The following is an 11,517-nucleotide window of genomic DNA, read 5'->3' as shown; positions in this document are numbered from 1 at the left end:
GGCAGTGCCAGCTGACTTGTCCCTCTTCCTCGGGAGATCAGAGGCTCTGCTGTCTTCTTCCTGCCAGAGCTAGCGCTGAACACGGCCCAATTTGCCAAGAGTCTCGCCATGCTTGGGAGCTCTGAGGACAACACAGCACTGTCGCGGGCACTCTCCCAGCTGGCTGAGGTGGAAGAAAAGATCGAGCAGCTCCACCAGGAACAGGCCAACAATGACTTCTTCCTCCTCGCAGAGCTCCTGAGTGACTATATTCGCCTCCTGGCCATAGTCCGCGTAAGCATCTTGTCCCTCTCCTCTTTTTCCTCCACTGGATTTAATTTGTCTTTTCCTGTGCTCTTCTTCTTCCCAAGATGGTTTCATCCATTATAGCTTGAAATAGGTATAGTGGTTTTTCTACTCTCAAAAGAGAAAGTATCTTGTGAACTGAAACATCCATTAAACTCTTAGTTATCTCTGAGTCATTTTGAGGCCCACAGCCAGTATTTTAAATCAGCTTGAAGAAAAGACCACTCTTGAATTTCCAAGTAGGCCCTTCCTTATTGTTGAAGCTGGACAGCATCCTATATTCCTTCCTTTAAGCAAGGCTGTTCCAGGCCTAGGTCTGGACCCCTTGAAGCTGTGACTTCCTCAGCCCTCTGGCCTTTGCCTTCCTAATAGTATGCAGCAGCTTGGCCCTGGTAAGAGCTCTTGCTGGCTTCCACTTTTCCCTCCAGTGTGGGCCACCAGGTAACTCCACACAACCAGTGTGTTGCTACATGGAGGAGGGTGGCCAGGGGTCTGAGGGAGCTTGTCACCAGAGCTGTGCTGTGCTGACCACACCGGTGACAAGACTGCAGCCTGCCCCTCAGGTCAGGTACCTCACCTTCTCTTCTGGTGACCAAGGCACTCTGGTTTCCCTGATCTTTCAGAGTGGCTGAGGAAGCTTCACTGGGCAGTGAGATTAGTTCTCGCGTGGCCTCTCTGAGACAGAGGAAGGAGTCAAGAGGGAGCCTGGCACCTGCCCTAATAGGGCCTGAATCTGCCTGATCCAGGTTGGGACCAGAACATCTGAGCCTCTGAGTTGGAACAGAGCCACACAAACACACGCACTCTCACTCTCTCTACCCCGCCCCATGCCCGAGCTCTCCCCAGCCTGAGAGCTCCTGCATTGTCAGGAGCCATGCTGTCCCCAGGGCGCATTTTCTCCGTGGCAGAGTTGCTTAATATAGTCTGCAAGATTGCTCACTGTCCTCTCCCATTGCTGCTTGGTTTGCTGCTGACTCCAGAGTGAGAAGAGGCTGGAAAAGTAACCTGTTCTGGCATGCTTGGAACAGGTCAGACTGCTTAGACTAGAAAGCCACCCCAGGGAAGGGTTCTCTCTGGGGATGCTTTCAGAGAGCAGTGTTGTCTGGGGCTTCTGGAGAGCTCAGCATTTGGATACGACCCTCAGGCCAGGGACCCTGTATGGAGAGGGGTGAGGGAGGCCTTACTGAGGCAGCTCGCCTTAGTGCTCAGACTGCAAACTGGTCTTTTCTCAGAGACCCCTCACCCGCCCTTCTCGTGGTCATGTGCTGGCAGTGGGGCTGGAGAGATGAACAGTTGTTACTTCTCTGCTGAAACCTGCAGCTGTACCGCAGTTAGCCGAGGGTGTTAGGCTGGATTTGAGGTCACACTTTACCTGATCCTTTATTCAGCTGTTTAGAAATTGCAGATAAGCAGCAGTGACAGTGCAGGGGAAGATAAATTTGGTGTTCTTTCACTCCTTGAGGTTCAAGTCTTGGCAAAGGCCTGAAAAACATCCAGGGAACTCTCTCACAGGGTGGGGGAGCAGAAGGAGCGGTGTTGGGAGGCTGCCCCAGGCAGAGCCCTTTCATCCCAGCCTCTTGAAGCCTACAGAGCCAGTGGGGGTGCGAGATGGTTTGGTTAGTCCACCAGGCATCCTCTGGACATGCTGATTGTGATCAAGGAATTGAAAACAGGGAAGACCAGCAAATGGACTTCAGAGAGCTTCTTGAAGGCCTTGATAGCCGCGAGCAGTTGAATGTATGGATGAGATGAAGTTTACTTAGTATAAAGATCTGTTAAGCTGAAGGAGGTGGGGAGATCTGTCGAGCTCACCCTGTATATTGTTTGGGTGTCAGTATAGAGTTTGCTTCCTTAGGTTGGTCTTCTCTGATGTGTCTCCCAGGCTCAACTAGGTCCTCAAGTGTTTTTTTGCAGTACTCTGCTTGTTTTTTCTGTACTCTGCATTCTTATAATTACTTATTGGCAGTTAGTAATACAGTGTCAGGCTTTCCTGTTAGACATCAAGCTCCATGAAAGCAGGCCTATGTGTTTCATTTCCCACTATATTCTTAGCCCTTGGCACAGCGCAGGCATTTAAGGAAAGTGTAGACTCATGAACTGAGTGATCTCAGGGAGTCTGTTTGAAAGCCATAGATTGGGCCTGGGCATCAGACCACCTGCTTGTGCTGGGCCATCCAGCCTTGGGAGCAGCATGACGCAGCATGACGCTGGTCTACTGGAGCCTTGGAGAGAAGTCTTACCCAAGCTTGTGCTTTTGGACATTACACTTCAAGCTGGGCATTAACACAAGATTGTGGAACCTGCCCTTGCTCAGCCCTTCCCCAGCACAGTCACTGGGAGAGCCCCCTCCTCCCAAGGCAGAGCCAGCAGAGCGCCTGAAGGGCTGGTTATGCTTCTCCCCAAACCTCACCCTCACAGGCCGCCTTTGACCAGCGCATGAAGACGTGGCAGCGCTGGCAGGATGCTCAGGCCACCCTGCAGAAGAAGCGGGAGGCTGAGGCTCGGCTGCTGTGGGCCAACAAGCCCGACAAGCTGCAGCAGGCCAAGGATGAGATTGTAGAGGTGAGCCCCCCGAGGCAGACCTGCAGGGAAGTTCTGGCTCCTGAGTGAGTCCGGGTTCCACCCCACTGAGCTGCTTAGAACCCCTCAGCAGGCAGGGGAACTAATGGAGTCTAAAGGACAGTGGCCGGCAAAGCCTCTGCGAATGGCCCAGGGTCTGCCCTGAGACCGGGCCTTCCTCCTCCTCTCCTGTTTCACCCACACTTGCCAAATTAGAATCTCTGCAGGAGCGGTCCTGCCTGGGTCTTTGAAAAGCTCCAAGGTGATTCACATGTGCCCTTCTGGTGAGAACTAAATTCAGTTCTCTGGGCCTCCCAGCCTTGCTGGCAAGTACCTGAACTGGAGCCTCTGGGGAAGTAGATTTCTTAGGAACCAGACTTGGCCTGAGACACATGGCACCTGTTTCCCAGCCAGTTCCAGAGGTGACCTCTACGGGAGTCTGGATTACCTGTGGAATCTCCATATCTAATCTTACCCAGAGGGACAAACAAATGACCAATTGAGGTCTCAGATACACAGTTGCTGTTCAGAGGTAAAGACTTAATAGTAACTCCATAATATGTTAAGGGATCCTTTCTTTCCTCTTTCTTCCCAGTGGGAGTCTCGGGTGACTCAGTATGAAAGGGACTTTGAAAGGATTTCAACTGTGGTCCGAAAAGAAGTGATACGGTTTGAGGTAAGGTAGAAGATCCTCCTTCTCACCAGTGTGCAGTGCCTGGTTTAGTGGTAGTACTGGTTCTGTCCACATCTCTACTGAGTAGGGAGACAGACAGCAGTGCCAGCGACTTGGCAGTTATTATGACCAAGCATGGCTCTGTGTGTGTGTGTGTGTGCACGTGCGCTCACGTTTGTGTGTTTGTTGCTGAGGCAAAGTGGCTGTCCTCCACTGGTTGCTGGACCAGAGCAGTTAGACACAAAACAAAGCTTGGCCTGTCATAACCCCTCTACTCCCCTGTCCTTTTTCCTCGCTTTCCCACCCTGCCACCATTCAAGAAAGCCTTGCAAGAGGTATTGGGCTGGAAATTGTAGCTAATCCAGCTGCTGCCTCTCCTTTCTGAGGCTGTGTTCAGCCTTGGTCAGCAAAAACATCACCATCCTGTCAAGAAGGGAAGGAGCAACTGTCCGGATGGTCAGTGTAGAATCCTGTCTCCTTTAGAAAGAGAAATCCAAGGACTTCAGAAACCACGTGATCAAGTACCTCGAGACACTCCTGTATTCACAGCAGCAGGTATGTAACTTGTGCATGGCTTTCTTCCTCTCCTGCTTGCTTGGGCCAGCTGCATACTTGAGATTTTGGTGACAGGGTGGTCTGGCATACATCAGGTGTCTGGGCCCTGCTTAATCAATAATTGAACATAAGTCCTGTTTCTCTAATGTGGAGCATCCAGTAGGGTCTTTTGCTAATAAGCAGGATAGCCTTAGTCCTACAGTGAGTTAGTTTTTAAGGACAAACCCCAACTCTCCTCTCCCTGTAACCCCCTGATACCACCTAGCCCTCTTGAGGCTGAGGCCCCAATTGGTATGTGGAACAGTGACCCTGTTGTGAGGAGCTGACTGACCTGAGCCAAGCTGTGGTCCCCACGGGGGTACTTCCTCTGGGGCAGAACCAGGACTGTCTTCAGACCTTGCACTTGATGCTTCCTTCAGTTTAGAGAGGTAAGGGTAGTGTGGCTGGCCAGCCGGTCTGTCTCAGGGTCTCCTCTCAGCATACCCATTTCCTCAGCTTGGCGTCAGCCTAGGCCTCCCTGTGCTGGCCAAGGGCACTTGGGGAAGTGCCTTGTCTTACTCCCCTTCCAGGCTCAGGCTCTACCACTCGATGGGAGCACTTGCTTACTGAGCCCACTTCTTTGCAGCTGGCTAAGTACTGGGAAGCCTTCCTTCCTGAGGCAAAGGCCATCTCCTAATGGACCGAGGACACCAGAGCCGCCTGCCTGACGCTGCCTTTTTATACACTGTCCTCCACCTCTGCCAGGCCCAGCGATGCATCCTGCCCAGCCTGGACTTCACCCCTTCCCTCCTGCCCCCACGACCGAGCTGTCCCCAGTCCCTCTAACCGTTACTTCACTTAGCTTCCATATATATTTTCTTACCTGAAAGAATAGTTTCTTGCTTTAAGCAAAAGTCCTATACTAGGTGGTGGAATTAGGGGATGGGGTGGAGTATTGATATAAATATATAAATACAAATGTATATTTTTCAGGATGTGGTTAGGAACTGAGGATAACGTTTTCTGTTACTCCTGACGGTGCCATGAAAAGATTATGTAATAAAATACTTTAAAATCGGGTCACATGACTGAGAATGGTGGTGCTTTTTGCTCTAGGCTGGGGAGCAGTTGGGAAGCAGCTCTAAACAAGAAGTGCCCAGTAGAGTCATGCAATGAGTTCCTCTCCACGGGAGCTCGTGGGCCTTGGCTCCTGCTTCCCCGCAGGACTGGGGTTTCCTTTGCTCTCTCTACCCCAGCTGCCTGTTCTGAGGGTCTCTTACTAACTCTTACTCCTGCTTCTTTAGGGAAGGAGTTTTAAACACGTCTCTTCTAATAAGAGGAACAAAACCAGTTCTCCCGGAAAGGAGGCAGACTTTCATTTTTATTCCTGCCCTGTTTCTCTCAGCTGCCCAGGGCTCTCTGAGAGTTTGCCTTCTGATAGCAAAGGCTTGTGTTCCGAACTTCTTTTTGCCACCCATCAAAGCAGGTGCTCAGTAGACTGGTTTATGTTAAAAATGTAAAGAACTGATAAGGACTTAACACTTCACCCCACTGACAACAGAACCAGGCGCTCTGCCTTGAGATAAAAGTCATCCCAGGGTTCCTAAACCTTCTGAGTTCTGAGAAGCTTTACGGTCTATGCCCAGGAGAGAGCATGTCGGCAAGAGGCCCTGGTGTTATAAGCACAAGCCAGGGGCATTCAAAGGGGTCTCTGTGCTGGCCTGGCCAGGGAGGCCCAGTCTCAGATGTGCCCTTGCTGGGCTTCCCCTCAGCTGTGTCCGCAGCTGCTAAGCTCGCTGCTCAGAGCAGACTGCGAAGCTGCTGTGTGGGGCAGGGCTGGCAGACTGCCTGCAGGGGAGCCTCATGCTCCTAGCCCACCACCCTCAGATGCCCTTGCTGAGGGCGCTCCAGACCCACAGCATCTATCTCTTCTTGGGGTGAGGGATAGGTGTCAGGGTTTGAGTGGGGCAGCCTGAGGCAAGAGAAGGCAGTCAATAGCACTGATCTCCAGTATTCTCCAGCATACCTGCCTGACAGGGGGAGTGCCTGTGCTGGCAAGTATTTTTTTCAATATGCTGATTTTTTTTTTTTTTTTTTTTAAGGAAAAGTCACTCAATCTCTCCCTTCCCCCTAATATCCTTATTACCACCTTTGATATTACCCTTCCAATCTTACTTATATGCTTGCTCTGCTTAGTTATAATAATGGACACATAAAATACTCTATCCGGCTTTCATCATTTAACCCTGTGTAAGCTATAAGCATTTTTTCTATCTTGTTATGTATTTTCACAGACATTTATTTGTAACGCTCTAATTTTAAGGCTTCCATAGAGTGACTGTACCATCATTCTGACTCATCCCTTGTTGTTGGATTGCTGGTTTGTTTGGGAACTTTTAGAATTTTCATATGATTTTAAACTTACAGAAAAGTTACAGGAATATCACGAAGAACTCCCACTTACCAGGTACTTACATTTTACCACCCCATTTGCTTTATGACTTACGATTTGCTTTATCTGTATTTACGTGTTGTATTTTCTCAATCATTGAGAGTCGGTTGTAGATATTGTTACCCCTCTACCCCAAAACTTCAGTAAGCCTTTCCTTAAGGAAAAGGACTTGCTCTCAACATTTGTAACCGTGACCATTTGGCAGAAGCGGGGAGCATAGTGCTGACGCCTTGCTGGCGCTGACAGGAGGCGGTTACCTGCGCGTGCCCACTGCTTAAGTTGTGTCCGGAGCCCTAGTGCTGCCCTCTGTTGTGAGTCCCTGTTCCCGATGCAGAATCATGTGTTACGTTAGTTGTGAAACATGCTTACACGTGTCTCTCAATTCAGATGTCTTTCCTTTTATTACCTTGGCCTTTTTGAAGAATACCAGCCACACATTTTGTAGAATGTTCCTCAAACTGGATTGGTCTCATGGACTAGATTAGGGTTTGGCATGTTGGACAGGAACATCACAAAAGTCATGTGTCCTCTGTGTGTGTCTTAAGTTGGCAGGTGATGTTACTTGATCCCATTAATATTGACGTTAGCTCTGTGATCACTTGGTTAAGTTCAAGTCTGCCAGACTTCCCCTTTCTAAGTTGACTTCTCCCCTCTGTAAGCAACAGGTTGCTTGTGGGGAGACACTTTGATGTCATGTACATCCCTTGTTCTTCATTCAGTGTGATCTTCTAACTCCATAGTTTCTTCTGCACCTGTTTGACATTCTGCTTCTAAAGGAAAGCATCTTCCTCCCTACTTATTAATCTGTTTGTTTATAGGTATGGATGAATGGATTCCTATTTACTCAAAGTTGCTAGGTATTGCTTTGATTCTCAAACCATCCCAGATTTCTAGCAGGCTCCTATGTCTTTTTAATATGTCCCTTTCATTTTTTTTTAAAAACACTTTCTTTCTTTCTGGCTTAAGGTGTTCCAGACTTACCTTGTATCTTCCTAGCCCCATCCTTGGAATCCGCCATTTTTTGCCAGGGAATCTTGATTCCTTTGAATGGAAAATGATCTTAAGAAATCAAGATCTGGGTGCTGAGTGCCCATTGCTACTAGAATGTCATTGCTTCTAGGCTTTTCTTGGCAGACAGAGCAAGGAAATAACTGTAGATAAAGATACATGGAAATATTGAAGGGATGGAGATACATGATATAAATAATTAAAAATCATGAATTCATAGTAGCCCCATAAATTTTATTCTCATCTCCCTTTTTCATGTTTTTAACTCTCTAAGATAATTTTAAACTTTCTCTTTGCTTTGTTTTGTTCCGTCCAGTGATCCTCTTGATGTAAGTCTGTTTTTGTTATTTCCTGGGGACAGACTCCCTTCTGTTGTCAAAGCTTCCTTCTCAGAGCTTTCCTCTGTCCCAAGGCTGGTGGAGCCAGCTGTCTTCAGGGCCTGTGCATTTCTGTGCAGAACTTGCAAGTTAAGACCAATAGCAGTTTACCCATACTGAGCCAGAGGCCTGTATGCGGGGATAGGGCCACAAAGATGGAGTTGTTCCACTTGGAGACTCAGGAGGAAGAAATTGGAGAATGGGATGCTTAAACTGTGTCTTCAAGGTGAAGAGGTTTTTGTTCCTTCTGCGGGACCATCTACCTTCCTGTGTCATGTCGTGAGAGGTGGGCCCATCTAGGGAATACCAGTGGCTCAATGTGGCCAGAGTCAAGTCAGTGGACGGCCCGTGGAGTGATGAGCAAGAGCTGGATCACACAGTGCCTATCACCTCTGGTACACTTTGAACGTGACCCTGCAAGTATGGGGAGCTCCTGGAAGGACTTAAGCAGGAAATAGCGTGGTCACATTTGTGATGTAGACATATCAGAAGATACAAGGCTGGAGGCACAGAGAGTCAGCCGGAGTGCTGAGGAGGGCAGTAGTAATGGAGTCCGGGCTCAGGGAGAGGAGTCAGTGGCAGCAGAGAGCCCCTGGGGGCTGCTCACTGATAGGATGAAAGGCCTGAGGAAGAGAGAGGCAGCTGGCATGACCCATGAGCTTCTGGCTTGGGCTTCAGGGTGCCTGGTGGGAACGGTCATGACAGGTAGCACGGGAGGCCAAATAGGTTTGGAGCAAATGGGCGGGGAAGCAGCGGTGACAGCAAGTGCATGATCACGTCATTCACATAAGAGGCTCGGCTGCGAGGAAAGGGAGGACTGTGCCGAGAGGTAAGGGAGACACAAAGTCAGAGCTGGCTTTGTTTCATTTAAAGGCATGTCAGACCTAACAGGTTAACAGAATTCAGAGGACAGAAGGGGAGTAGCCATCAGCTATGTCTGGGAGCAGATGCAAAACGCACAGTGCAGGGAGCCTCGCTGCTGGGGCTGGGGAGGAAAGATTGACCTCCTGCTGGGCAATCCAGATGCTCTCAGACACGGCTACCTTGTTGACCTATTGTGAGTCAGGTGGTTTACAGAAGAGGTGTGGAAATGAATCTTACCCCTCCTGCTTCCCTGTGGGCTGTTTCCCCCATGTGTCTCTGGGCTCCGCAGTCCTGAAGGTGAGGGCTTAGAGCTGAAGAGACCCCAGCATTCAGAATGGGTCTTCAGCAACAGAACAGATGCAAGGAGTGGAAATGATAGGAAGCGCTACATGTGGATGTTTGTAACGCTGAGCTCTTTCCGAGTGATTTTCATTCTGAATGCACCTGTAGCTGAGAAGCCTAAAGAAAATAAAGAATGTCTGTGCATCTCAAATTTGAAAAATCATGAGAAGATAGTGGAAATCTAAAGATGGGGCCAGGAACTGGTTGAGAAAGGAGCGTGGTGATGGAAGGAGTGTCCTTTGCTGAGCACGTTTAGAGCCCATGTGGGATTGAAAACCATGGATTCTGAGGAACAGCAGACGCTAAGGTGGTGGGATTTTCCCCACCAGTTCCTAGCAGCCTTTAGGAGGGGGAGGAGTAGAAAAGGAAGAGAATGGTGATTCCCTCCTTTCCTACATTTGACCCATGCCTGAACAGGACACTCTGCCTTAATGAGTCACTGGCTAAAAGTCTCAGCCCCACGTTGGGGAAGAGCTGGGTCAGAGCTCAGAGTTAGAAATGCGCTAGAACGACTCATCCTTGTCTTCCGGCCCCGGGGTTGGTGTGCCATCATCTGCCAATGTCTTGTGATACCAGTTGTGTGGCTTAATGTTGGCAATCTCCACCAAACAAAAATTCTGTAATATTTAATTTGGGCCTTAGGGTATCCATAGGAACGCAATGGCTACAAAGAACAGGACGTGATGAGGCAGGTCACTGAAGCACAAAAAGCAATTTAAGGCATAAAAAAAAATTAAGACAATAAACTCTCCAAAGTGGAACATCTCTTTAACCTTGTGACCCCTGAAAATATCTGGGCTTTAAATAGGTGCTATGTAGGTAACTGTTGAATGATCTCCAACAGTGGGCTTTGCCACTTGGCCTTCACAGCCTGCTTTGAGAGGACTCCAGCTCGCCTTTCCCTGTTTATCTCCTAGTCCTTCACAGCAGTGTGCGTACCTCACAGAAACAAGACTCCACACACTCTCCTTCCTTCGCCACTGCTGTGTAGCATAAGAAGCCTTTATTATCGGTGCCCTTTGCACCTGAAGCACCCTATCTCAAGCCCTCGTCCCTCCCTTCAATCTTAAACTTACACCTGTCTGAAACCGCCAGCCTTCCATATTATGGAAGAAAGTGTGAGTAAATAGAGATGAGGGCACTGGTTGGTGTGTCAGGACACACTGGGGATTCCCATAGACACTTCTAGAAACCCAAGTCCAGAAAGATGGTTATGCAAAGAAGCCCATCATAGCACTGTTTACAGCTGTAAAATTTGAAATCAATCTAAATGTACAGCAGGAGGGGATTAAATGAATTATGGTACATAATGCAATTAGATATTATACAGTCATTGAAGATGATATACAGCTATATTCATTGGCAAGAACTAATTTTTGAGTAAGAATAGGTTACAGAATTACATGTATGATATGGTCTGCATTTATATAAAATTATATATATATATGAGAAGGATGTTAATTGAATTGTTAACTCTGGTTGCCTCCAGGGATGGAATTTTGCATTATTTAAAATTTTTATACTATCTGATACTGCTTGGAATTTGTATATTATTTTTATAATCATAAACATTAAATAAAGCTATTTTCATTGTGGGAAAACAACCCACTGCATCCTTTGAGGCCTACATTCTCTGGGGAAGTTTCTTGGACCCACCCTCCACCATACCCTATTCCCCACTGGAGTGGGAACCCCGGCTCCTTTATAGCTCTTGACTTAGCAGTTCGCTGTCTCCTTAAAATTCTGGTCTTTCTCACCCTTGATTGTAATGTTATCTCACCAGCCTCCATAGCTCTGAACTCCTTAAGATCATGGTTACTCTAGATGGATACTCATCTAGGTCCCTCCTCCACTTCGAGATTCAGAAATAGGCCTGATTTGGGGTTTGGTGGGCTCTGCTGCTGTGGGCTTCCCTAGTGACTCAAACAGTAAAGCGTCTGCCTGCAATGTAAGAAACCTTGGTTCAGTCCCTTGGTTGAGAAGATCCCTGAAGAAGGGAATGGTAACCCACTCCAGTATTCGTGCCTGGAGAGTTCCATGGACAGAGGAACCTGGTGGGCTATAGTCCATGGGGTTACAAAGAGCTGGACACGACTGACTGAGCGATTAACAGGCTTTGCAGTGGTTGGCAGAATCGGTGTTCAGTGCCCCAGCTGAGGCCTGCAGGTGGGAGGTGATAGCCACCTGCCTCATTGTTTGCCCCTGATAAGCCTCCTCCCTCCCCTTTGCCTTTGTGTGTTGTGGAAATGCCCCTCTGGCTCTGCTGACCAGACCTCTGGGGCAGAAATCCTCCCCACCCTCAACATCAAGGCTGCTCAGAGGAGGCCAGCTGCTCACCCTCTGTGGGATTCATTCTGGGTCCAGAAAAAACCCCAAAGAAAAAACCCTGTCCCATCTGAGATAGGACCTTTCTCTAAAGGGAT

General features: G+C 48.5%; 1 protein-coding gene across 1 annotated transcript in view; it reads left to right on the top strand.

Moving 5' to 3' along the window:
* SNX1 (sorting nexin 1) overlaps positions 1–5,134 on the top strand; it is a 587,700-nt gene extending 582,566 nt beyond the window's left edge. The window contains exons 12-16 of the mRNA XM_052646183.1: positions 68–273; positions 2,704–2,847; positions 3,440–3,520; positions 4,001–4,072; positions 4,698–5,134. Coding sequence (XP_052502143.1) covers positions 68–273; positions 2,704–2,847; positions 3,440–3,520; positions 4,001–4,072; positions 4,698–4,748 — 554 coding nt within the window. The 3' untranslated portion in view covers positions 4,749–5,134. The remainder of the gene's footprint in view (positions 1–67; positions 274–2,703; positions 2,848–3,439; positions 3,521–4,000; positions 4,073–4,697) is intronic.
* The last annotated feature ends 6,383 nt before the right edge of the window (positions 5,135–11,517 follow it).

This window comes from Budorcas taxicolor, chromosome 10 (genome assembly GCF_023091745.1).
Source record: "Budorcas taxicolor isolate Tak-1 chromosome 10, Takin1.1, whole genome shotgun sequence".
Lineage (NCBI taxonomy): Eukaryota > Metazoa > Chordata > Mammalia > Artiodactyla > Bovidae > Budorcas > Budorcas taxicolor.
Note: the sequence above shows the minus strand (reverse complement) of the source record. Positions and strands in the feature narration are given on the sequence as shown.